A 27,379-nucleotide genomic window follows, 5' to 3' on the forward strand; every position below is an offset into this window, starting at 1 on the left:
TTGTCTCGTTTCCAACTCCTCAGCTGGTAAACACTGTTTTAGTATTCCGTCTCGGTGAGGATCACTTGAATAAAAATTCTCTTTTAATGGCACCCAAGTCGAGAGCGCTGTCAAACCAGACAGCGACAGGTCAGCGCCTCAGTGGAGTGCAGCCTTGGTTTTGATCAAGCACATCTCCACTGACCTATATTTCATACTCAACTTACTCCACGTACATCACTGATGATGCAAGGACAGATGACAGATTGGGGCAGAATTACAGCGAAGGCCTCGAGTTTGTGTCTCTAACCCTATTTGATCCCACTAGCAACCCGTCTCAAAGCCAAGGCAGATTGATATCTAATTATATATCTGTACAATATAAACTTCATTTAAAAATAGATCAGTTTGGGAGAAATTCAGTTCACAAAACTGGCAAAAGAAAGACTTACAAATGAATCAGTGTCTATCTCTCAACACTGACCATTCATTAAGCTTCTTTTACTCTTGTTTTGCTGTTTGCATACGGTGGCTTCAGGAGTGCATCTTTCCTGAGCAAGTAAGGTGTGCTTATGGACATATTTATATAAAGTGCAAGTCTGCTATTAGGTTTTATTTTTGCACACTTATAAACCACAATCGAGAGCTCCCCTTTTTCAAACTTAAAATTAGGTTATTTAAATAAAAGATGAGCTCCAGTGCAGGGATTTTACATTAAAATGATTTTGGCCTTGGGTAATTTGTGTCTTTGAGGACTGCTGAAATCACATTAAAATTGCAACATCATACAGTATATTAATAATATAAACACAGGCTACCGGTGACCAAAACATTACCTCTCTTGCTGTTTAACTCCTGCTTCGTGTCTATACGTGGACAAAATTCACATCACTGAGCAACCTCAATGCTTATCAATTTCAAGCAGTTCTTGAATTTGACCTCTTCTTATTGCTCTGTGCCTTTTTGGCAATTCCCACTCAAAGAACCCAACCTTTCTCAGCTTACAGTGACCTTTTGGAATGTCAGAGCCAAAACACTGAAGTGAATGCCTAATTTCTAGGTCTCAAACCATCATAAAACAGACTTTTTACTATCTTTTTGATAAAAATTCAGAGCGAGCATTCTTTTGATTGCTGGCATCCTTAACAGTAGATAGAGTGGTAGAGATTGTGAAGCAAAACTCTAAACCACCCAGGTGAAACCCGCTTTGAGGGACACAGAGGCTCAGCCCAGTGTAAAGCACTGGGCCTCTCCTGCTGCCCCCTGGGTTGTCTCATGGTGATGCATGGTTGCTCCCGGCACACAGCGAGCGTGCACTCTCGGCTTCAGTGGATATCACCAAGTAGTAGCTGTGGAGAAGGTGGGCGTGTGTGTGTGTGTGTGGGGGGGGGGGTGTTTGTGATTTCTCTTTGTCTGTGTGTGTTAGTGTGCGAAAGTCAGAGAGAGAGCACGGAGGAGAACAAGAGATAGTGAAGGTTTTATGTGAAGCCCGGATGCCAGGGGAAATGTTTTGTGCTGTGGGAGTTTTCCTCAGGATGTCAAGCACCTGTTTTGGAGCGGTGGGGTGATGTGTGAAGTGCACTCCACCAGGTCGACAGCTGGGAAGGTGTGATGTTGGACCCCTATGTAGGCCGTGTGGGTGGATATTGGGTAGTTCTGCTATTTCAGGATTACTGTTTAAATGCCTGACAGCTATCACAGCTGAGTTGCTGCATGTTTGAATAAGCGACTACAAGTTGTATTAGCCGGGCACGCAGAGCATATATTAAAAGGCACGGGACTGTGTCGTTTGGCATAATATTAAACCATTTCTGTTCAAATACTGTAATACTTTCCTTCCATAAACCTTTCTTTATTGCCTTCTCTAACGAGCGGGTTACATCAAATTTTGATGGTGAATGACGGACAAAGAGGAAAAGATAAGACTCTCATTAAAAGTATTAATATTATTCTCTTTCCTTTTTGTCTCTCTCCCCTCCTCTCATATCCAACTAATCCCACTCTACCCCTTCAATCTGCCTTTCTTTGCCCCACCGTTGGTCTTAACTCCACCTACCCCCCCACCTCTTCTGCGCCTGCTCATCTTCTCATCCCTCCCTCGCCAATCCTCCTCTCCAAATCTGTCGCTGTCTCCTTCCTCCTCTACAGGCACCACTAGTCGACGCTGCTCTTTGGATCACCGCGGTATGGCCTTCTGGGAGCAGCCCAGCTATGCTCGATGCATAACAAATGAATTCAGATACTTGCAGCAATCAGTAGGTGCAAAGTCAGCTCCCTCTCACAGCCTCTGTTTCCAATGCACCATAAATTACCTCCCCAGTGTCCCCCTCCCAATTCTCATCACAATGTAGCCAAAAAGATTAACCACTTCCAATAGAGGAGCAAATTTAAGCACACATTTTTTTCCTTTTTTTCCCTCCCTGATGTCCTTCAGCTGCTGAATTTAGAGTTCCAGGCATGTTCTCGTCTGTGTTTCTAAATAAATTACAATATTGATGATATCGCGGTTACAATATATGTTGCTCCTCGGTTACTCGTCACTTGCACTTTGCTATGTTTTGGTAAATAGGATCCACTGCAACAACTTGCAATATTTTGTTCATTTAAAATAAGACTTGCAGCATGAAGAAAAAAGTAAATAAGTAAATAAATAAATAACAGTTAGGGAAACTCAGTGAAACGGTATTTTCAGTTTAATAGAATCATATCTTTCCCTCAAGAGAACCTTTTGTGAATTCTCTCTTTTTTTCTTTTCTTTTGTCGTCTGATGAGACTTTTTAATCACACAAAAAGCAGTTTTCATTGAAGCCCGAGTGCATTTTATTGCACCATTTCGAGTACTTTTGCTTTAGTAGGTTTGCCTTCAGCCTGAAAACACAGAAGCGCTTCCACTAGAATAGGTAATTTTGGTAACCCTCCATCACTGTTAAAAATAAAATAATTCAGAAGAGCTGAGATAGCACATATAGCGCTGCACCTGTGAACGTGTATTTATGGACGTAAACCCTGTGCAATGATGTGAGATGTCATTTCACTCTGCAATTTCTGCCTAAATGTGTGTCTTCTGCTCCAGTTAACTCTTTTATTCGTATTGGCTCATTTCAAAACATCCGCGAGGCAGAATACATTTCAGGCCTGGCGTAGATATAAGTGTCACATAAAGGGCCTTAGAGAGTAGAGTCTTTCTTCCTGATTTTTTGCACCCCATTTAATCTAAATGTGTAGCTTAGCGTGTATCTTGCGAACTCAACAGAGGACACCGATGCCCCAAGTTCTGTCCTCTCCTGTTTTTGGAGGTTCAGGGGCACCTTGCCAAGGGCCAGAGGATGCTGGCGGGGGATGGGATGTCCCAGGTCACAAAAAACCTGCTGGATCTCACCCAGAGGAGGAACTTCTATGCTGGTGACCTCCTGTCTTCAGTAGAGATCCTTCGCAATGTGACAGAGACCTTCAAGAGAGCCAGCTATGAGCCGTCATCCGATGACGTGCAAGTAAGTGGACGCTGGCTTCATTTGAACATGTGGACATGAATCTTTGTGAAGTATGCAAGGATGCCATGCCGTTACTTAGGTAACATAAATGTTTTATCATTTTGGGTACCAGAGCTATAATGTGTAATGTGAGAAAAATGAATTCTATTGTGTGTGAAATAGCACAAACACCCAGGGCTCTATTGTATCAGGAGATCTACTCCACATCCTAAGCTGTTTCATCTCATCATGTTGGGCTTGACTGCAGTCTTGATCCTCTTTATGTCAATAGGATGATGGAGATTATAGCAAAAGCCCCACCTCCATCACCAATAAGACAATTTATGCTCCCAGGGCTGTGCCAATTTCAAAGCCACCCTTCACAGGCCTCTTTATTCTGTCCAGCATGCATACATGTTAGGTTTTTTTATATATATATGTGGTTGTTTTGCTGCGTGTGCATGTGTGAATGGTTGTGCTATATATGTGTGCAATTTTTTTTTGCTAACTGAGAATAAAATAATTGTTATTATGTGATGCCAAAAGCATACTGTAACAGCATACTACTGTAGTTTATTCGTGAGGTTTCAGGTTTTGTCTGTGTTTGTTACTTCTGGATAAAGTCATGAGTAACAGCTCCAGGAAATTAGAAAAATGCGAGACTTGTCCATCAGCTCTTTGCTGTATAGAAATAGTAATAATTTCTCCTTTATTAGCAGGAAAGTTCAGTTATTTAAATACCAGCCACACAGTTCTCTGCTTACTGATAAGCTCGGTCAGATATTAAATCTGAAATATAGCCGTAGTGTTTGGCATTGTGCTGTTTTCTAGGTTTCAGGTAACTCAAAGCACATAAAGAAAGGCAAAAACAAACAAGCTGTCCTACTTAGGTGATTACAAAACTCTGATCTAATTCAATTAAAAAAAAGAAAAATTCAACTCAATTAATCATGCACCTCCGAAGTGTGGTGATATTTGGACTACAAACTGTCAGAGATGCTCTTTTCTTTAGTTTTCTGTTGGTTTAGTCCACTTTTATCAACAGTTTCCTCTTGATGTAAGGCGCATGGTCCTTTTAATATTCTGCAAAACCCCAAATGTTTTGTCCATGGATGGATACAAAGATGCCATTCATCCGTTTTCCTACCGTAGAAAACCTATGAAATGAGGAAAATGTCCTATCTCTGGTTATTAGGAGCGTGTGTGGGCAGACAGGAGAGCAGTCAGCCAGCCCAACCCCTCCGTGTGTCTCTGCGCTAATGCAGTGTTAAAGTGGGCACATTACCACCAGAGGGAGCATAAGCATTCAAGTAGAAAACAAGATAGCCTGTGTCAAGAGAGAGAGCCACTCCCTCAGGCATATTGTAGACCAAACGAAATAACAAGGCTAAAGATCAGACAGGGGTCCTATTACGACTGCAGGCATGCACCCCAAGCAGTCCCGCTCTCCACTGCTGAAGAAGACAATCCACACAGCTGCTCAAACATTCCCTTTCATCTTTTTTTTTTCTGATTGCAGCTTGTGCTTTTCTCCTGTAGCATTAAGTGTTTGCTGCAAGCTGCAGGAGGTCCAAGGTGTGTTGCTGTCAGAGCTCAAGCACAAATTCCATCATTTCTCCTATCGTTTACCATCACGGTTTCAGTGGCAGATTTCCTGGTGCTATTGAGCCCTGCGGGAGAAAATCATTATGCCCCTACAGAAATCTCTTATTTTTCGCTATCGTAAATGTTAGTATATTATCCATAACAGTAGGTTTTTGGAGTGCATGGTGTTTATGTCATGATTTGAGAAAAGCATCTAGCTGCAGTGCCTGTTATGCTGGTGTGTGGGAGTGTTATGCATTTTCCCTTTCATCATCTCCACAGAACTTCTTTCAAATCATCAGCAACCTCCTGGAGGAGGAAAATAAGGAGAAATGGGAAGACGCGCAAAAGGTAAGCATGTGGCAGTACACCTAGTAAATAATTCAGGTTGCTGCATGAACACTGTTTGCCTCAAACTTCGACTCAAAGCTTGTTTGCAGTTTCTCCATCTGAATAGCACAGATTAAGGCAAGTCAGGTGGATTTAGGATTATGTTACACTTACACATATGGTAGTGAGGTAATTTAGCAGGTGTGACATCTGGCCTCATTTAGAAAAAAACTAGTTCCTCCGAGCTCCACTTGGTGGCAGCAGCACCGCCATAGACATTGTCCAACCATCAACACTGCAGGACTCATTCCTTCTGCATTGTTTCACCCAGCTGATGCCGATGAAAGCAACCAGTGTGATTAGGACCTTACTCAGGTCAGTTTTACCATAAAAAAATGAACATTTCAGCAGCAGTCTCCCCTCTTGATATTTATCATATAGTAAAGGTGGATGGCGAAAAATTGTTTCAATATCCTTTAGAAATTGAGAAGCAACATACTGCAACACAGCGGCAATGGTGTGTATGTCAAAATTTAAGTGCCAAAAAGTACCCATTCACAAGACTTGTTTATTCACGAAGATTGGATTCTAGCATCGTCCTGGTTTAGACACATCTCTCAGTTTGAGAGGTGGCAGGTCTTGTTTTCAAAACCGCCACTGGTGTCTGAGACAGCCTGAACCCTGAAATCACACACATCCAGACTCTGACAGAGATGCCATCTGTGATGACTGCGAGTCTGCAAAGGGCATCTGCTCTGTTGTCACCTTCACAGGTAAATTGGGTGTCACCTGCACTGACACATGAGTGAGGTGATGCCTTAAAATGACTTTTTTGTCTTACTTTCTCCACACCTGACTTCAGCTGATGCTATAAGGGGACACAGGCAGTTCAAATATTGCTCAGAGTGCCAGTCCTGGCTGTCTACACAAGGAGTAATTAGGTGTTTACTTACTGGAGCTTTAATTTGGCAGGGCCCCTAAAGGGATGATGTCGGTGAGAGAAGCTCACAAACTAGCAATTTCATCAGCGAGTATGCGTAAGAGATAAGGACAGACAGATCCGAGGAAGTATAGATAAATAAATATAATAAATATATTGTCTCCATGATTTAACACCCAGAAGAAATGTGCGACACTGTTAAATATTCCCGCAGTTATTAATGTGCATGTCTGAGATGTGCTGCTTTAGTTACATCATTATAAAAAGTGAACATGGCCAAGCTGCATCGCCTTACACAGTTTTTCTCACTTGTTGGGTTTCTTGCATTAATGAGTGTTCTCGGCTCAGCTTCCACAGCACCCACACACCAAAAACACGTACATGAAACACCTCACTATTGGGCTTAACTGGCTGTAAAGTTGGCTTTTTGCACTGATCACTATATATTCACCTCCTGCCTCTGTTACCATGGCAAGGAAAGGAACAGCTCTGTCTGCAGAACCTCTGCTGCAGCCATTTCCCTGCACTGCCTTCACGTCTCGCGGTTGCCATGGAGACCAGCAGAATGAGCATTACTGCACTCTGCGTCAGACATGCCGGAAGGGGCGACATGATGTGCTTTTCTCCCCCACTATGGCTTTCACTCTGCTGTGTCAGAAGCTCTCGACTTCAGCACCGCTGATCCGTTATCCCGGCTTAGCCGCGGCACATGAAGAGGCATGTGCACACACACACACAAGGTGCTACAGAGGAGGGAAATACCTGCCTCAGGTGTTTGTTGAATATCAACTTAGAGTGAGGTGCTAATTGCTAAATGCCACTCAAAGGCTTCTCTAATTGCCTGACATCACCACTGTGTGCTTACACACTTATTTACGCCCCACGATTACATGAGTCTTGTGCAGAACTGAAAAATGGTTTTGCAGTACAGCACGATATATCCCATTAGATGTGAGACATCGCCAGTAGATGGGCAGCCAGTAGATGGGCAGCCAGGACAGTAATCCAATCTTTTGAAGGTCAATTATTGGATTAACGTGCCTTTGATTTATTGACTTTGGGGAAAAGAGCTGAGTGGACCAGCAGTGTTACCGCTTGTGCTATAGAGCTGTCCATGGTTCTGAATTCATGCCCCTTCACTCTTATGTGAGTGCTGATGTCCAGGGAGCAACACATGAACTGAGGCAATCACCCTTGACTTGGCAGTGCTTTTCCAGAAACAGGCCAGCCACCAAATGTGCTGGCACAGCTGGTGGTTACAGCTCTGATGCTGATGTTATTTGAATGGTTCAAATAGGGCTACAACTAATCACTGGAGAACTATTTAAATTAAAACTGTCCCCTTGTCTTTATTATCTTGTCCAGATCTACCCCGGAGCAGTGGAGCTCATGCAGGTCATAGAAGATTTCATCCACATTGTTGGACTGGGCATGAAGGATTTCCACAATGCCTATTTGATGACTGGAAACTTAGGTAAGAATCGACCCACTTTGCCTTCGGGCCCACAGCCGCTGAGATCGTTTTACCATTTGTTTTGACTTGATATGGACACATAATCCCTGTGCTCCTCTGACTCCTTGTGTCAATTTCCCCACCATCATTAATTTAGGATAAATGCTGGGCAGTTGGGGTGGGGGAGTAAAATTACTGCAAATCAATAATGTTGATTAAAAGTGATCTTGCGGTCTTAATGTGCTAAATTCCAATGAAAACATTTAACATTCAATCCAATATCAGTAGCTTACAGCACGGGAAAACCTGCAAGAGTAGTGCCTTCACTAGAATAAATACAGACAATACTTCAAAATAACAACCACGGGTACACATTTTATTGATGCTCAAGTACATTTTAAAACACTGGGGATTTTATAACGTAGTTCAGTAAGAGCAGCACTGCTTTCTTGATATTATAAAGCCTCTCACTAATTACAGACTCTATGTATAGGTTCAAAGTTTTTGGTCAATAATCACATCAAATATTTATGTTATTCTGAAGATGAAATGGTTCGGTTTGACGCTGCACTGAACTGTAGTTCTGTGAGTAAGACTTGATTAGCAGAACATACCCTATAGCGTGTTTTGCAGTTGTACAGCCGCATGAAAAAAATTAATTAAAAGTAAATAAATAAAAGATTGCTTGTCAGTTCCTTGTGAGATTAGCAGTCATGGAAAAAATACAGTAGGAGGGTCTGATAAAAGGCTGTAAAATTGGAAGTGAAATTACAAGTTTTCTTTGCAGCTGTAATGAGCTTTTCTGCAACGCTGATTTTTGTCGAGATTATGACTTGAAAAACAAAACAAAAAAACCAAAGTGCTGCTGTGGGTTCTTTTAGCTTCGGTCGCGCAGCCTCTCGGATGATCTGAGGTCTCTGTGGCATTTCATTTTTTACTCAGCCACAAATGGTGTCTTACTGGAATGGAAGAGTAGACCGGTGGTCTTCATTTATTCATGCAAGTGAATGTAAGTGTGCACAGCTGTGCCGTTAGGCCATTCCTCTTAAGAGGAACAGAGATGTTTCATCCTTGTATTCTTTACAATAGCTAACATTCAGCTCACTTCGAGCACACTTGCTCTCTGTGTTTCTTTATGGTATGTGATTTCCATAATGATGAATCGGTAGTCTCCAAGAATAGCATACCAAACATGGTTCAATGAATGCACACATCAAAGTACCATTATGAAACACTGTGAGAGTCAAATTAACTAATGGATTTAGACTTGGAAATAAGGTTTGAATGCATTTCACATTGCCAATCATTAATGACTTCTTTCACAGATGTGAGAATATTTCTGTGCTGTTCTCCTACTTTATACTTTATACTTATTTCAATTTGTCTTAATGGCCGTCATCCAAACTCATTGCCAGTGCCTTCTCCTTATGCTCAAAAAAGCATTAACACATGACCCCTGCTTTATACACAAAATGGAATCTGCTCTGTGAAACTGACTCTAAATTGACGGTTAAGTGTTTTATCCACATTCATACAAGTTCCTTGAGCAGTTTAATGCATTTCATAGCTGGGCTTGAATTTAAACTATTTGACTCTTATTACATTAGTCAGCTGTATCACTGTCCTGGCCTCCACTCAAACCTGCTGGACTGTGGACTAAACCGTGTCCATCTGTCAGATGTGATATGACAGGAAATATTTTTGGTAAGCGTGGAGCAATGATGCAACTCACCGCTGTTTCTCAGTCTAATAAAGCACTGAGTGGCATAATCAGGGCACCATATTCAAAACATTCTGAAGTTTTTCTCCCACATGTCCATAGAAAGAAGATATATTGATTTCATGCAACAAGAAATGCAAGAAACTGAAATAATGGAATAATTCCAACACGGTCAACAACATCTTCTTGCTTATTATCATCCGAGTTATTATATTTTGTTTGGGTTTTTTTCTTAATTTATGTATATGCACGCTCATTGTAAAGATTACCTTTATTTTGAAATAACAACAGCGTTACTCGGTGTGAGATCAAAAGGCAAGTAATTAAAAATAAAACTTGTGTTGAGAGGAACTTGATTGTTTTGACTGAAGGAGGAACAGCTACACTAAAAGTGTGCCCACATAAAGTGCAAAGAACACTTGTCGGTAAAAAGCTCATTTGAATAATCCCATCATTTTCTGTTAGAAATCTTAAGGAGTATGAGTGAACCTCTTAATAAGAGTATGTGAATGTTGGAAGCATCATTATTATGTAGAGTGCTAAAGCAGCTTTTCTTTTGGAAAAAGTGAGCACAAAGGCTCGGCAGAGAGGGGGGGCATTTGGCTTTTGAGCAATTATTTGGAGATATAACATTAATGAGTTGCCTCTGGCTAGAATCAACTTGACTGGCTGCTGGTGGTGGTAAAATACAGGGGCCTAGCTGGGAGAAATTATTATGCCAGAATGGACTCTCTGATTTAATTTTTTCTTTTTTTTCTAATGTCAAAATTAATTACCGCTCCTATAAAATGTTTTCGCATTTGCCACTGCAGAGCTGTTTTCAAAAAACAATCAAGATATGATTCGATACCACATGATTAATACATCGGACTTTCTAATTATCCCATCCGTGGCCAGTGCACCGGCACAGCCAGCCAATGGCAGTGATTTCAGCTCACACACACAGTGCCTTAGCGACCACGTGGCCCTTTTTGATTAAAGAAATGGAAAGTTTTGTGTCTCCATCAGTGAAAGCCAAGTGGAGAGCATCTGGCTGAGTAAGATATTGCGGCATCATTTCGTCACTAATTTATGGCAGCCTCTTGACACCTAGATAAATACTGGCTGTCACCACTGTATCGTCCTGTGTCCTCCTACTTTTAGTCAAATAACCTTGATTGGAAAAGGCTGTCCACTGCAGCAACTTGTTCTCCCTCCTTGCAAGCTAACAGTTGGAGGACAAAGTGAAGCTTGGGACATGCAAAAAAAAATTTAACACAGTCTTGAAGGTGGACTGCATTACGCTCTATTGTCTTTTTTTTCTGGTTGTCTACTGTGAGGCTGCGTGTCATGGTCGAGAGAATATTTTGACAGTAATAGTGATTAATTTCCACTGCACACACAATAGCTGGAAATGCTCATTAATTTCTTTGCAGGATGTTTATGTTGTCTGACTTCAATGGTTTACTTAACGCTGAACCTCTCATGAACGCATTCAGACGTAATGAGCGATGCAATAAATCCCTCTTATGAAAATGAACCATACAGAATACTCTTAGTGCAATGAATCGCTGTTCAGAGGCGTCGCTGTCCGTAATTACTGCTTTATTTGTGCTGCGTAGCCCCATCAGGCGGATTCAAAGCCCCATTTACCTGCAGAATTACCCAGAACTCTGAGAGACAGTCTTCCCAGCACCATGTTGTGTTTCACAGTGTGCCCTGTGACTAAAACCACAAACACGAATAAACATGCACGACGACTGCTGCTCCCGACATCTGGTGCTACGAACGGGCCTCTTTGCAAAAACGGCAGGTCTTGTGGTGCTCTGTGATTTCATGCCCGCTGCAGGATCATCCCAAACACCTAGATGCACCTTCACTGTCACTGATTTCACTCACACATGGAGTCTCGCCAGGATTCAAATTGTACTATTGGCACAGTACAATGAACAATAGAGCTTCTGCATCAATGGTAGGATTAGCCTCAGATTCCCCTTGCTGAAGCACTACCTGACTGGGACTGGATGTGATACCAGGTAGAGAACAGTATAGCTTTATCCTCCTCTTGTAATGCTAAGGCCCTTTCTGTTGATCCTGGGTATTTTCCTTGTCACAGCCTTAGTGCACTGACTGGCCTTTTATGGCACCTCAGCAGGGAGGTGCCATAAAAGGAAAGCGTGATTAAGGTGATTACCTTTCTAGTACTTGTCAGGTGCCAGTTGTAGCTTTGGGTTTGTATTTTGCAGCAAATGAATGCGTCAAAAGCCCAGTTGGCCTGGTATGGCTGACAGATGACCTGCATATTTGCATAATGATTCAGTTTCATGTAAAATCTACCTATTAATTTGTGAGAGAATGCAGACTCTGCATGTTGAACTCGAATCAAAGGACTGCCCTTGTGTTTACTTTTGAATGACAGTGGTGCAGACTGCATGGTTATGTTCATAATTTCATTTAATATGCAATGTTCAAGCAATGCTAATAATCTATATTTCCTCGTTTTTCTGTAGTTGCCAGCATCCAGAGGCTTCCAGCAGTGTCTGTGATGACTGACATTAACTTCCCCATGAAGGGCCGTAAAGGCATGGTTGACTGGGCCAGAAACTCTGAAGATAAAGTGGTCATCCCAAAGGGCCTCTTTGTTTCCCAGTCAGCAGGTATGGGACTATATCACCGAGTCATCTGACTGCTAGTCAAATACATCTTTCTTCAAGAATCAGAGGCACATAAACAGTCTCCACGTGCAAGCTCCATCTGTCTTAGAATATATATTCAGTATATACATACATATATTCTGTCAAGCTTCAGAATTACAACCTGCAGCAACACATCTTAAATGTGCAGGGAAACTGTAGTAGATTCGCAGGATTAATGCTTCATGGATACACAATGATTGATTCACTGGCCACTGTTGAAAATTGGAAAATATATGTCTTCACATCTCAGCAGAAGTGGAATGATTTTAGCTGAGTTGGAGTGTCTGACAAGTTACTAGACTTTCAAGCAGACACATCTGTCTTCTGAAGAATGGTTTTTCCCTTTAATGTTTATGCTTCACCACTCCTTGTTTAGAAAAAGTGAAATAATGGTACAAGCCTCCGAACAGAGCCAGTTTGCTTGCCTGTGCTTGTTCAGTTGCAAGAGTTTTCCATCAGCTCAGCATTTGTAGCGTCCTCTCAAACAATGCCAGTTGCCACTCTATACTGCAATCCAGAGCCAGGCAATTTGGTTGATTGGTGTAATCAGTCTTATCCGAAATATATCAATGATAGCAAAACAAGGAATTGATCAGGATGCCACGTGCTTGACCCAAACCAATTCTGCAGTGGATTCTGGCACTTCTCTTGCTGGACAAACAAAATCAGGTGTTAGTTAATGTGATTTGTTTGGAAATAAAAGCACACCTTCAGGTTTCAGTGGGCATTTATGTAAATGATTGTATATTTAATGAGCTAACACCTAATTTGCATATATAAAATGAACTTTAGAAAACTATATACACAACTACATTTTTTTAAATTCAGAATCTAATTTATACATCTGTTTGCCCTGCAAAATATGCTTAAAATGTTTGGGTTTTTTGTGGCTGATGACAGTGTTTCTTTACTTAAAAATTCGCAAAGCATCATCATTTGCAGTAGTAATAAAAAAAGGGAAATCTATCTGACATGACATCAAAGCTTCATTTCCTCCTTCAGATATGGAGGGATCGCCTGTCTTCATTTTGGGAACCGTTCTCTACAAGACTCTTGGACTCATGCTACCTTCACCAAAGTAAGGGCAACATTTCTCATTGTCTGCGTTTTCTGGTCTGCTAGCAGGAGGAAATATGAGACAGATTTAATCCTTTGGAAGCTGCACAGGTGTCCATTTTTATTCACAGTAGCAGATCAAGTCTGAAAAACATGCTGTGCCTTTGTCGCTCCAGTGTCCCTGAAAGTTCCACTTAATACATTGAATAGAAATCTTATTTTGTCCTTCTTACAAGCAAATACTTGCATTTTGCTGCTGTTCTTTTTTTTTTTTTTAGAGCTCTGTGTCACTGTAGCATGCAGTATGTAGTTAATTAAGGATGACATTAGTGTCTGGAAAAGCAGTGGGATGTCCCAAACAAACACCTGGTGTCAGACACCAATCAACAAGTCCCTGGCAGCAACGTCCCAAGGACAAACCGGTCATTCCAGCACCGTTCGGGCCAGCTGTCACAGAGAGAGCAGCAGCCCTGTGGGTAAATGCAGAGAGGAGGTTATAATGGGACACTGAATTGTGTCCTCTGCAGACAAACATGAGGATAAGCTGATCAAATGGCAACTCTGAAAAGAGAAATACCAGGCAATGTGGCTTTTAGTGTACTCGTAATTAGAGAGGCATCTATGTGTCATGTGTTTATTGCATTTTAAAATAAGTACGGGAAACAGACATATGCAAAAGTCAGATGACAAATTTGAATTATTTGCTGCTCATCATTATGGACCTGCTGCATTTTCAGCTCTTCTTTTCTTCGTGTGCATGACAATTCTTCTCCCTGGGGGAAAGTACATACTGATTTTTATCTTCATTTCAAAATATAATATGTTCTGTCAACTATACCAAAGCTGGATATCCCATTGAAACATGACTATGATGCTAGCCTGTAAAAGCATATAACACAAAGCATCTTCAGGTGAGCTTTGTAGACTGTGTTTTCTAGTTTCTTTTCTTTTCTTTTTTCTTTACATAATTACTGCCAAATCATCCTGTATAGCATATCTGATGTCTAATGGGCAGCTCTTGTAGTCCTCCTTTACTGACTTTAATATTGAGGTTAGTATTCAGTGCAAGCAGCATTAGAGAAAATATGCTGCCTGACACTGAAACTTGAATTTGAAGAACTCGCACTCTGAAATGTAGATCATTAGATTAGCAGGCAGAGAGGAGCTTTAAATTCAAAAATATATGCACAATATCTTCCCTAAAACACCAAATCAGGTTTTAATACCAGCATGGCCCTTAAGCCTCACTGACTCTAAAGTTATACCTAATCCTTTAGTATTAACAGTAATTTTTCAGACATTATAAAAATGCTAGAATCTAGAGCGTTGGAAATGATGATGCATGATGTTATTCCTAATGAGGGATTCACTGTAACTCGTTTGTGTCTGTTTGCGTAGGTATTTGGCTACACAGGATGAAGGATTATGGCCATGCCACCTACTCAGACGTGTTTGTGTGCAGTCCTCCAAACAACCAACAGCATGTGGCCCAACAGGGGTTACACTATGCGTAGTTTGAATGTTGATTAGTTGAAAAGCGGGCCTGAACAGGAAACTGAGCTTTAGCACACTAGAATTTCACTCATCAAAACTGAAGCACAGACTTGTAGGATGGTCTGATTAGTGAGAGAATCTATTAAACCTACACAAACAGCTCACACATTCAGTGCAGGGATCCAGTTTAATTATGTCACCCAGTCAGCCCCAGCTGCCTGTGTGGGACAGCTGTCAATCAGTGCAGCCACATCCCAAATTCAACTATGGTGGATGAGTTAGAAAAAGAAAAAGAAGAAAAATCACCCCACCCAGCATTGTTAGGAGAGGAGAAACTGATTTGTTTGTTTGTTTTGTTTTTAATAACAGCTTCTAAATATTATTTTTAGTGCTGTAAAATTAGACAGACTCCCTTTTAGATCCATACTCCAGTGGCACTTAGGGGAAATGCAGTTTCTGCACATCAGTGTCTTCATTTTTCTGCTCTGGGGGTTGACCCTCAGTGTAAATTCATGCACCGTGCTAACACAGCTAAACTTAAAAATAAGCCACACTGATGAACAACACTGAAATGTTAATTGACAAGGACATCTAAGAAGCATTTAGTAAAAAGATCACAACACATATGTGTAAATATGGCTACCTATGCACAAACATAGTTACACATACAGCAATTATTATCATCCATGTTTGTAAAAAGATTTATTATAAATTATTATAATTCTTTTGGTTTTTTGACTTGATCTTCTCCCGGTGAATGCGATGTTAAGCTCTTTTTTTCCCCGTTTGTTTCACATGCCATGTTTATTGTGAAATTTTGTTCGAGTCTTGACTAAATGCAGAATGACACATTTGAATAATTAATTTTGTAATTTTCTCACATCTCTGTTTGATTCAGGAACCACACAGTTGTGAACTCCAAGGTCATAGCTGTGACTGTGAGACCCGAGCCCAAGGCCACTGAGTCCCACCTGGAGATTGAACTGGCTCACTTGGCAAATGTAAGCACAGTAACTAAAATGTTCATACACAAATGCACAGTAAATACTATATATAGTTTGGATCTATAGTTTATTGACCTTCATGTTCCTTTGTTAACACTACACAAAGAGTTTTTGTTTGCTGGCTGAGTGTTCTACAAAGACCACAGCACGTATCATCTCCCATTAGCTGACACACAATGGCGGTTAATTGGCTCGATAATTAATTTGTGTCGGGAGAGAGCACTACGTTCAGATAATTACAAGGACAATCCCTTTTTATGATCCAGACCTTTTTATTCATCTTTGAGATAAAGTGCATGTAAGTCTGAACGTGTCAGCAAATTTGTGCATGCGTGTGTGTGTCTGTGGTAGTGGAGTTCAAAGCTTTTTTGTGTGATCTATGAAACACGTTTTCAAAAAAGCTAAATAAAAGGACAAACGTGCACTTGATTTATAATAATGATGATGGTGGTGATGAAAATGATGATGAGTTATCATCATAATTTACCAAACATTTTGTCCTTTTCCTGCCTTCCAGGGAACAATGAACCCTTACTGTGCGCTGTGGGACAGCACCATACTGTAAGTGGGCATGCACTTTCACTTCTTTTCACTTTTTTTGTTGTTATAGGTATTCATTGTTTTCTGTGTGTGTTTTTTTGGGATAATTTCCATGTTCAAAATCAGGGTGATACATTTTTCTGGGTAAACCATTACAACATTATTGGAACTGCAAAGAAACTGCATTAAACCTCATTCAGAGCGAACAACACGGTAGGCCAGTTGTAAGTCATATGAGTTTAATGCTTGGCTGTAAAACTCACACGTGTTGATTTAAACCTGTGTTCATACTGACTTTGAGTCAATGATGGCGAGGTCCTGAAGTTGCAGAGTTCTTGTTTAGTGAATGTCATCATGACTCCATCAAGTTTTCTATCAGAACCCAACACGAATCAAACAAATATGAGTTACTAATACTAATGAGTTAGAAAATAGCCCGTCTCACAGCAGTTGAGACATTTATATCTATACCAGTCCTTTACAAAATAGTTTGAGTGCATACAAAACTAAAAGGCAGCATGTATAGGCTTCAGCAGACTTCTTAAAGATATTCATTTTACAGTAAGTGCTGATAAAAGTCACTGCCTAAGGTGCCGTAGCATCAGTCAAAAATACTGCAGAATTATATAACGTATCAGGAGGGAAACTCCCACAAATTATGAGGACACAAAACACAACCGCTTTACCTAAACGAAACACAGCAGCTCATATAGAATGCTTAATTTTATGGTGTAGAAATGTGACACTCCATAAGAATACAACAAATATTACATTTATGTAAAGCCAATGACTTGAGTAACATTACATTTTGCACTTTTGCTTATCTGAATAAGTTGTTTGCTGCTTGATGCATAGTCCTCCAAACTGTGTCTGTGTTTGAGATTGTTGTGCCATTTGTGTTGATTTGATGTCACCTTCTCTGCAGCAAACAGAACAGTCCCGTGATTTCCCATGTTGGATCATTTCCACTCAAAAGTGGAATTTTTTTCGTACTTTACAATAAGACTTGTTCACGGTGTCAGTACGTGTTAATTAGCCTCAAAAAGACATCATGAATGATTGCCCCTGAGGTAGTGTAGAAGGCCAGGTAGACTGCCTCACGGCTGGAAAGAAAAGAAGCATCACATAACAGGTGGGGGGCCAGGGCAAAAGAGGTCAGATGGATGGCCTGAGGGCTGGAAATCTGCTGAGCTAGAGAGTTTAGAGGGTGGCTGCAAGGCTAGGGAGAAAAAAAAAGACGGTTGGAAGAGTTGTGATTGGTGGGCAGTAGTTTTGATCCAGGACAGGTAGACAACTGGGATGCAAATACTTCTGAAGTGGCAGCAAATTAAATATCAGTGAGTCTTACAGTGGCAGACACCAGTCTTAAGACCTGGAGCAATTGGGGTAGTGCCCAGTAGTCATGGCGCAGAGAAGACAGGCTATTGAATATTTGAGGGATGGACATTTCACTGGGTGTTGGCAGGGGCGGCTGATGGATGGTTGGGGTGGCCGATTGAACAGCTTAGGCGGCTACACAAGCAATTACCTGATGAAGAATTCCAGTGCTGGACATCAAAAAGAAAGAGAGAGAGAAAGAACTCTGGTGGCTGTTGGGGCAAATGGCAAGGCAGGATCCAAAGAAAGATTTGCTCCTGGGTGGTTCAATAAAACTTGATAAACCTAAAAATGAAACAGGGTTGGATACTGCAAACAGCAGGCAAGTCAACTCAAACTGCATGAGGGATTTACAGGCAACAATGTCTGCAATGGATATCATCGAGTGGGCGCAAGCCAGCATTTCACATAATGAAGAAAGAAAACATTTGGTGTACTACAATAAGGTTGTAGTTTTGTCTGCATTTGTCTGCATGTGTTATAGGAAAAACAAGACTTTTCCTCCTTCTGTCGCATTTCGGCTGCACAGCCATCGTTTGCGTCATCCACTTGGGCGATACATGTGTCTTTTAAGCTCAACAAAAATACCAGGATTATTATAGAAAACTACTCAAGCTTACCTGAAATCAGTGGAAGAGAAATCGTATTTTTTAGAACTTCAACATGGACAGCGGTATTGTTTTTTCTAAAATAAGAATACTAACACTATGGATGGATCATGTTTTGTAGAACTTTTGTTCAGTTTGTTGTTTATTTTTATTTTTTACCTGTAACAGGATGGAAATGTATTTACTAGAAATATGTTTGATTCCAGTTTCACTTAATTGTGTACAACCTAACAGCAATAGTGGATGAACAGATCTCTGGCAAAGGCATATAAAAGCTTGTTACTTTCACTGTGAAATAGCATCTGAATTGTGCGCGGTCTGTCCTCTATCACAGTATTTGAGGGCAGCTGGTCTATTTTTGAACAGCAATGATACAACTGGGACAACTCAGCTACATTCTCTCTGTCTGACTTTCACAAACCTAGTGTTAACTATCTGATTTTTTCCCCCCCATACTACATTAGGTAATTTTAATCATAGCACCACTGAATGACTCCATGGTATGATAATCATTTTTCAAACATTTGGCTCTTTCTATTATCCAATAGGATCCACTCTTAGGACTCATTGAGGGGATGATGTGCCATCTGTCAGCCATGTTGGTTCAAACCAAATGAGAGTGCTCATGTTGACAATTAGCAGAGAGAAAACATTTGCAAGTGGAGAGCTATGGTCCACGTGCAGGTTATGTGAACACTGAGCTGGACTTTAACATAAACTACACGATCAAAGTATTTTTAAACAAATGTGAACAAATCTTTCAGAATAGGCTTTATTTATATAAGACTTACAAATAATGAAATGTTGAAATTGACTATAACTAACTTCCAATGTAATATTAAAGTAGTGACCATAATATTAAACTGCTTGAAAACAGTGAGGGCTCAATTCACATCATTATTATGGAGGCCTATAGGTGAATCTGCTGCAGTTGGCTAGCTTTGAAAACGACAGAGAAATATAAACAAACACCACACACTGAGTTCAAAAATATCCAATATCTTTTTTAAATTTACTCTTCCGGTCTCCAGGTCCACAGCACTGAGTGTAAACATATCAGATGCATACACTTTTATTACTTTTTCAAATGTCAATATTTTTTTTTCTTTTTTTCTTTCAAATAACCTCGAAATTACCAATATCCCACCACTGTGCCAAGGGAACAATAAAAAGTGCAACCCAGTGACTTCAGATCAGTTAACATCCCTGTTGTGGTCAAAAATAAATATTTAGGGAGAATTAATCTGCCTGACAACTCACTTCACCTTATCCCTAGCTTTCATAAATAACATTTTAACTATATATATATTAATCCATCTTAGAATATCTTAGAAGTGATATGACACTGTGAGTCTACCATAAGGTTATTTTACAGTTCTGACTTGTCTCTTTCTAATGCTACGATATAAAAACAAACTAGTTGTAAAACTAGGCGGTTTTCTTCCTTACTGCCCCCAAACTTGTAGAAAAAATAAAAATGCAGAATGACGTTCCAAGCTAGTTCTGGCCTTTTGACGTTGCCTTGCAATTAACTGCTTTTAAAAATCCTCTGATGCTTGGGAAGCAGTGCATGGAAAGCCATATGAGTGTCTTTTTGACATTTTAATCGCAGATGCTTCAGGACCCTTTCTCGGATTATCAAACAGAGTCTCGTGGAAGCTAAACATCAAACGGCTGAGAACATTTGCAGATCCTTAAATAAGGATTCACAAGTCAGCATCTTGGCCCTTCATTAAGACATCTTTAAAACAGAGAATTTCACTGCCTTTTATTTCACCCTCAAGGTTATTTTCTTGTTTAATGTGTTTACTCTAAGCAAGACAATGAAGTACGAAATTATTGTTATTTAAATATTAAATAATGACTTTCTAGTCAAATATATTGATGGATAAAGTCTTTTTTCCTAGCATGCAAAGACACGTGTTTGACACAAGTTTCGAATAAAACAAAAATAAAGTATAGCAAGGACTCGAGCAGTAAAACGTGTTTTAAACAATTATGTGTAAAAACAAAACAAAACCGCCGATTACAACGGAAAGCGCTTTCAAGTCACGTCTTTAGCTTTTACTGAAAATTATGCACCTCGTTGGTTTTTTTTGGCATTTCTAAGTGCTGCACAATTCTTAGCAAGAATTTACCGGGAGCACTCCACTTCCTGAGAAATTAAACCTTTTTAATCATTTAGATGTTAACGTGTGAAAGCAGCTGTCACTGCTTCGAGTTCTACAAACATCTGGAGAAGCTGAATTTGAGCCAAAAAGGCTGCACCCTACACTCTCCAACTGCTCCAAATCCTATGAATCAAGAGAAACCTCTGCAACAGCAACATTTGCTTTCCATTTGGACATTTAAAAAAACCCCCAGCAGCTTCATGGCGGTGTGTTTAAGTGTTGAATCAAAATGTATCTACTACAGCAACAAAGAAGATGCCGCCATCCACAAGTTTGTCTGTGTGGTTCAGTGGTAGTCGTTTACTCCATGAGCTGGGTGGAAGCTGGGACGGAGTTCATGCAACCACGCCTAACCTAGTTTTTGAATATAACATTAAATCTGTGACAAGTCAAACAGTAACATTACTGCTAAGAGAGAACTTACATTTACTAATAAATTTGATAAGCATTGCTTTCATTTTAGTTGTGCCTGGTTTCATGTGAATAATGCTGTATCTGTTCACTTCAGTCATGTCCACGGTCAACTCTGCCTGCAGCATAATGCCATGTAAAACTCAAAATCACGTCTCACTTTATCTTTCAGCTAATGCGGTATTTGATTTTAGGTTTGGGGGTTTTTTGGGGGGTATTTTGTCTTTGTTGTTGTTGTTTTGAAGAACTCTCCAATGGTTTCCCCTGTTTGACGTCAATCTTATTTGACATTTTCATATCTGTGATCAGCAGCTGTCAAGCTTTTTCACAGCATAGGACCACAAAGAGACACATTCGCTCCATAGACTCGCACTTCATCAGATTTAGTCTCAGGGACCCATGTGGAAAGATTTATGTCAATTTCCGAGGGCTGCTTTTGAGTGGAAACTGTTGACAGTGCAGATGTAGAGACAATAATGGTGAAAGCGCCTTTATGTCTGGTGGCTGAAATCAAAAGGATGGCACCAGGCGAGAAGTGACAGTATGAGTGATGTTTAATAATTCTAATTGTAAGCTTTAGTCAAACAAGGGCTGATAGTGGACTGATAACGACTCTTAACTATGAATTAATTCACAGTAAAAGGTATTTTTGCATTTGTGCATGGGCCAGAGGTTGGGGTAATGCACATGTACACACAGTGAAGTATGGCATGCAATACTAATGCACCAGCCCCTTGCAGGCGATAATTATCTGATACTTTATGCATGCAGGAATTCTATCTGACTCCATTATTATTTAACTTAGATAATAGATGTATTTTTATATTCGTATAGATGACCAAAGAAAACTTGTGTACTTTCAATTATGGCTGTCTGAACTTACAGTTCGCAACACAATTTAAATTTACCAGTCACATAAAGTTTAAATATTGGTATTTAATACCAAACATTGGACAGTAGATGCAGTGCAGTACAGTGCAGACAGTAGTGGATGCACTAAAGGTCAACTAAACTGAGGATAACAGGCAGGCCATTAAGCCAAGCTCAGCCGGATATGCTGGTAGATCACCTGATAACAGCTCATCTCAGTTCAAATGATACCCTTTTAGGCATCCAATTGTCAAATCTCATAGGGAGGTCTCATTGGCTACACAGAGTTGCTGCATCTTCAAACCACTTTGCACCACCACCCCTCCACCTTCATGCTGTCTCTGACTTAATCAGTTTTCTGTCTGTCACTCATGCATGCTGTTTTGTACTGAGTGCTTTCCATCAATCCATGCACTTTTTTAACCACGTATCCAGTTTAGGACCACAGGGATGTCTGGAGCCTATCCTAGCAGGCAAATGACAAAAGGTGGGGTAGACCCTGGACAGGTTGTGACTCCCAGAAGAACCAGACTGACAAATAAAAATGTTTGCTAATGAAAAAAAAATCTCTCTGTTACTACAGTGACCCTAATGAACTGTAGTGATGCTTGTCCCTTGGTGTATTTTATTAAACAGATACACGATACATTTCATTTGTATGCACCTGTAGGGCTAGTCACACCCTCACTAATAAATACAGATGTCACGTTATCTTGTTTGTCTGCCTCGTTTTGAAGGGTCTTGTCCCACTCAGGGAATGTTAGGGATTAATCCGATTTCCCTGATACACAAGAATATGCGCTCATTTTTCTTTTCTCTTCACTCAGTTAACACACACAATGTGGCCCACAGGCTGATATAAATTGCCCATCATCAAGAGATCCAAGATGGATGGAATCATTTCCCAGCATTGCCCCCTCCCTCCTCTGCCTGCCATTGTGTGTCAGTCTTTCAAGACTTTATAAAATTGCCTTAAGTGCATAGCCTAAGGCACACTTTAAGCTCCCATCTCGGTGTCTGCCTAATCTAATGTGGGCATGCAAGGAATTTAAAGGTTTTTGCATCCCTATAGAAACATACGGTTAGCCTTGCTTATGTGCAGTGTGACAAGTGAGGTTAAACAACTGCAGCTATGGTCATGTAGCGTATACAGCAGCGCCACCATGTTGGCTTAAAAATAATGATACAGATTTACTGTTTGACTTATGCTGTAAGTATAATGTCTAAACATGTGGGTAAGGTGTACATTTAGTAACAGGATGTGTAGAGGGGCTCAGTCTTTCAAAGTTAAGTTGTGGTTTAGCAAGACTCAAAAGTTTAAATACTGAATGTGCTTAAAACTTTGTGAGCTTTCTTTGTAACTCTTGCTGTCACTTATCTTGCGGCTTGACACCGAACTGCGTAAAAACCGGAGCCCCATCAAGTTCTGTCAGAAATTTTAAGTCCTGTAAGTTTTGATGTAAAGTTGTCAATAGATCACTGCGTGGATATAAAGTGGTCAGCAGTTGGTGTGTGATGAATGTCATGTCATCAGTCTTACTGTGGTCAAAAATGTCACTTTCTCTTGGGAATGTTTTATATTCTTGGGCCACCGAGCCCCAATAAGGTCAGGCAACACATCAAACGTGGCATACATAAATCCCCAGGCAGGGATTGTTCTCCTGTCAGCTTCCCCCCGGCACAGAGGATAAGCAAACATCTAACAAGTCAAAAGTTAGAAACAGATCATGCCAAGGATTGAGTTTTCACCAGGGGAGAGATGGATTCATCCCAAAGTTACAAAGCATCACACATTGTGTCAATCTGTCACGTCAAAAGAAAGCCTGCATTGGAAAGTAGGTTGTATTAGATCGTGACAATCAGTTTGAGTATGTAATAGCACCCTACTTGTTACCTTATGGTACCTCATCACTCTCCTACAGGAATTACCCAAAGTGCTGAAAAGTGTGCACTATTGTTATAAAATATGTGCACAGCAGTTTTGTCACGTTAAAAGATTCTTTTCTAACCTTTACTCTGCAGCTGTGCAAAGATGTACTGACTACAGTGTTGTGAAGAAGTGTTTTCCTTTCCTGATTTCTTAGTTTTGCATATTTGTCACACTTACATGTTTATCTTGTAATATTAGATAAAGATAACCTGAGTAAATACAATGTTTTTAAATCATGATTTCATGTATTAAGGGGAAAAAAGCTATTTGAACCTACCTGGCACTGTTAAAAAAAACAATTGCCACATCTCCCCAACCCCACTCCCTTTGTTAAATCATTAATTTAATGGAATTTACCACAATTTTTGGAAAGCTGAGTTGAATTTAAGCAGCCACACCCAGACCTTCTGAATCAAGAAGTCACTTTAGAACCTCTCTGACAAAGTGAAGTAGGTTAAAAGATCTCAAAAAGCAACACATCATGCCATGAGCTAAAGGAACTTAAGAACAAATAAGAAAACAAGTCACATCAACCTTGGAAGGGTTCCTAAGGCATTGGGACTTCATCAAACGATGGTGAGAGTCATTTTCCACAAAAAGAGAGAACTAGGAACAGTGTTGAGGCTTCCAAGGAGTGTTCGGACTATCAAAATCACTCCAAGAGTGCATCAATGACTCATACACGAGGTCCAAAACAACGCAGAAAAGCATCTAAAGAACTGCAGGCCTCACTTGCCTCAATTAAGGTCAGCATTTATGATTCAACAATAAAAAAGAGACTGGGCGAAGGTGGCATCCACAGGAGAGCTCCAAGGAGAAAACCACTGCTGACGATCCCCAAAACTTCTGGAGAAATAATCTGTGGATTGAAAAGACAACAGTCAAGTATGGTGATGGTGGTAATGTGGTATGTGATGGTAATGTGATGGTCTGAGGCTGCTTTGTTGTGTCAGGACATGAATGACTTGTTGTAATTGATGGATCGATGAATTCTGCTCTCTACTAGAAATCCTGAAGGAGAATGCCCAGCCACAAGTTTGTTCCCTGAAACTCAAGTACACTTGGATTATAGAGCATGATAATGATCTGAATATCAAATGCTTGATTGCGGTTGTTGCTGCCAAGGGTGGCACAACTAGATATTAGATTTAGGAGGTAATTATATTTTCGCACAGGGCCAGTTTGGTTTGAATAGCATTTTTTCCCCCTTAATAAATAAAATTATCATTGAAAACTGCATTTTGTTCTTGCTTAAGTGTCCTTTGTCTAATGTTAAAATTTGTTTGATGATCTTAAACATTTAAGTGTGACAAATAAGCAAAAAGAAAGTCGTGGTGATATTGCGTACAGTTTCTCACTGGGTTCATATAGCTGTAAATAGATTTGTACTTGCTTAAACCAACATTAATCTTAATGTTGAAACTGGAACATCTGGAGAGCCACACACCTGTACAGACAAAAAAATGATGGAAAGTCCAACATGCAATTTCAACATTGAACTACTTCTGCAATCATCAGCAGTGCGGTATCATAAAATCCTTCTCAGCTATCATATGACTCCTATTCCAGGGCTAAACTTGCTCCATATTTCACCCACAGGTGCTTCTTTGGTGACTTGTAGACATGTTGTTTATTTGCTTCAAACGTTCATTTTGCACCAGTTTTGAAGAAATTAATGTTTCTGATATGACCAATTCGTAGAGGTTCTGCTGTATGTATAAATACATATAGTTTAATTTATTTATAAACTGTGATTCAAATTTATAACTAAACTTTTTTAAGAACTGCTGATGCTAGCTTAATGAGTGGGTCATTCGCTTTTTTCTCTTTTATCCTTTCTTTCTTTTTCTTTTGGTTTTTGTCTTAATTGGTTTATGCTTTTTGTTTTAGCATGCAGTCTGCTGAAAAGCACATATCAGTTGTGTACACAGAATGGTCACAGCCCAGTTAAGAAGAGAAGCAAAAGGGGGAGGATATCCGTTTATCGTTTCATTGCTGTGCACACACAAACAACCCACAGTGTCGGTTGGCCCTGGCTGGAAATTTGCAACTGGCTCCATGGTCTCTTCCAGGAATAATAAATATTTCTGCCACATTGATCAAATGACAAAGCAGGATTAGCTCGCACAGCAGCCACTGCCCGCTTAAACAAATCAAAAGCCAGTACGTCTTATATTGTCTTGAATCACTAGTATGCATCTTTTTCCCTTTTTTTCTTCTTCTTGGCTTTATAAAATTAGTAGTAGGGTGAGCAGAGCGCCTTGCAGGACAACAGGTGTTTGCTAGTGACGGCACGAAGCTAAAAGTCAGGTTGGGTGTTGCGGCAAAGGCTGTGTTCAGAATAAAGCCTCGGTGATATTTAATCAGCAAGGATGGTATTTCTGAAGGCACAAAATGAGTCGGGGGTGAATGACAAATGGAAGAGAGACGCTCCTTTCATTTCACCTACTAGTGGTGTGAAGTGGGGACTGGCTGCAACCATTTGCGCTGCCTCCGCGGGGTGGTATTAGTTCTGCGGTGTTTTTTTAGGGGAGCGCTTCACGCCGGGGAGCGACAACTTTCGTGTAAAATGACTTTCAGGAATGACCCAAAAGCATCCTTTATTCCCGTCATATCACTAGACTCGAAGCCGAATAAGCAAACCTTGCGACGGCGTGCGTTTATTTTTTCACTGCATCTGCCTCCCCCCCTCACACCAGCAGAGAGGAACAGAGTATCAATCTGATGCTGTCCACCGTTTCCAGGGTGAAAATCCCCCTAAGGAAGCATTCAAAAGCTGCTAATTAAAACAGCTGAGGGGGGGAAAAATCAGCCGAAAGTGGGGGGGGTAAAAAAGGACAGGATAACCGGGGGGGGGGGAAGAGGATTATAGTCGTTTGGAAAAGATCTCTAGAAGAATATAAAGCACGCAGAGAGGCAAACAGGTAAATATAAAGGCTTTTAACTTGTGCGTGAAGAGGAAATAACGCTGTTTTCTGTATCACTCGACTCGTTGGTATTTATCTGCGTATAGCGAATCAATCAGCACCGGTCTGCTTGGACAGCTCCGTGCGTCCTCCCCCTCCTCCGTCTCTGCCTCTCTATCTGCTCCAGCTGAAATGCTGCTCGTAGCCACACCAGAGCCGTGTCGATTAGTCTGTTCGCTTTTTTTCTTCTTCTTTCTCTCTATGAAACAATCTCTCCAGCTCTCGAGTCATATTAGTAATAATTAAATAAAAACGCCGAAGCGATGTCGAGAAGTCCTGTGAAGTCGTGTCACCGCTGGAATTAAACCTCTAATTGCCTCTGCCTCCTCCTTGCAGGAACGATTCTTGGGGAGCCTGGTCCACAAAAGGATGTAAAACGGTGCTTACAGATGCATCCCATACAAAATGCTTATGTGATCGTGTATCTACCTTCGCCATTTTGGCTCAGCAACCAAGAGAAATAGTAAGTAGGCTATTGATTTGCTATTCGATGTGGGTTTCATGAGCTCATGTAAAGGAGAAAGGCTCCCTGTTCGTGTGTGTATGTGTGTGTGTCTGTGTGTGTGCTGGTGAGAATGAAAATTGAATCTTCGTGTGTGCTAATCCTGTTAAATAGTAATACAGTGGTAAAGGGGAGATTGTGGGGGGGAGTATTTTCTAGTTTGGGCATAGACTTAGATAGATAGATTGTGTATGGGCATGCAGAGGGGGAGGGTGTGTGCGTGCTGGTGCTTGTCTTTAAGTGTCTCCTCATCAATCATGTTAGGGAAGAGATAAAGATAAAGTTCACCTTTTTTGGGT

At 40.6% G+C, this 27,379-nt stretch overlaps 1 protein-coding gene across 7 annotated transcripts in view; it reads left to right on the top strand.

Moving 5' to 3' along the window:
- adgrb3 (adhesion G protein-coupled receptor B3) overlaps window positions 1–27,379 on the top strand; it is a 119,079-nt gene that overhangs the window by 68,844 nt on the left and 22,856 nt on the right. For 6 of the 7 annotated variants that reach the window (XM_085297099.1, XM_085297101.1, XM_085297096.1 and 3 more), the window contains 9 exons: window positions 2,128–2,234; window positions 3,276–3,470; window positions 5,316–5,384; window positions 7,669–7,777; window positions 11,966–12,112; window positions 13,154–13,229; window positions 15,600–15,702; window positions 16,223–16,266; window positions 26,915–27,041. In XM_085297099.1, coding sequence (XP_085153225.1) covers window positions 2,128–2,234; window positions 3,276–3,470; window positions 5,316–5,384; window positions 7,669–7,777; window positions 11,966–12,112; window positions 13,154–13,229; window positions 15,600–15,702; window positions 16,223–16,266; window positions 26,915–27,041 — 977 coding nt within the window. The remainder of the gene's footprint in view (window positions 1–2,127; window positions 2,235–3,275; window positions 3,471–5,315; window positions 5,385–7,668; window positions 7,778–11,965; window positions 12,113–13,153; window positions 13,230–15,599; window positions 15,703–16,222; window positions 16,267–26,914; window positions 27,042–27,379) is intronic. The other variant, XM_085297097.1, reaches the window with a different exon arrangement.

This window comes from Mchenga conophoros, linkage group LG13 (assembly GCF_057382185.1).
Source record: "Mchenga conophoros isolate Kocher_MC1m ecotype Shallow Benthic linkage group LG13, M_conophoros_male_GT1.1, whole genome shotgun sequence".
NCBI classification, from domain to species: Eukaryota; Metazoa; Chordata; class Actinopteri; order Cichliformes; family Cichlidae; genus Mchenga; species Mchenga conophoros.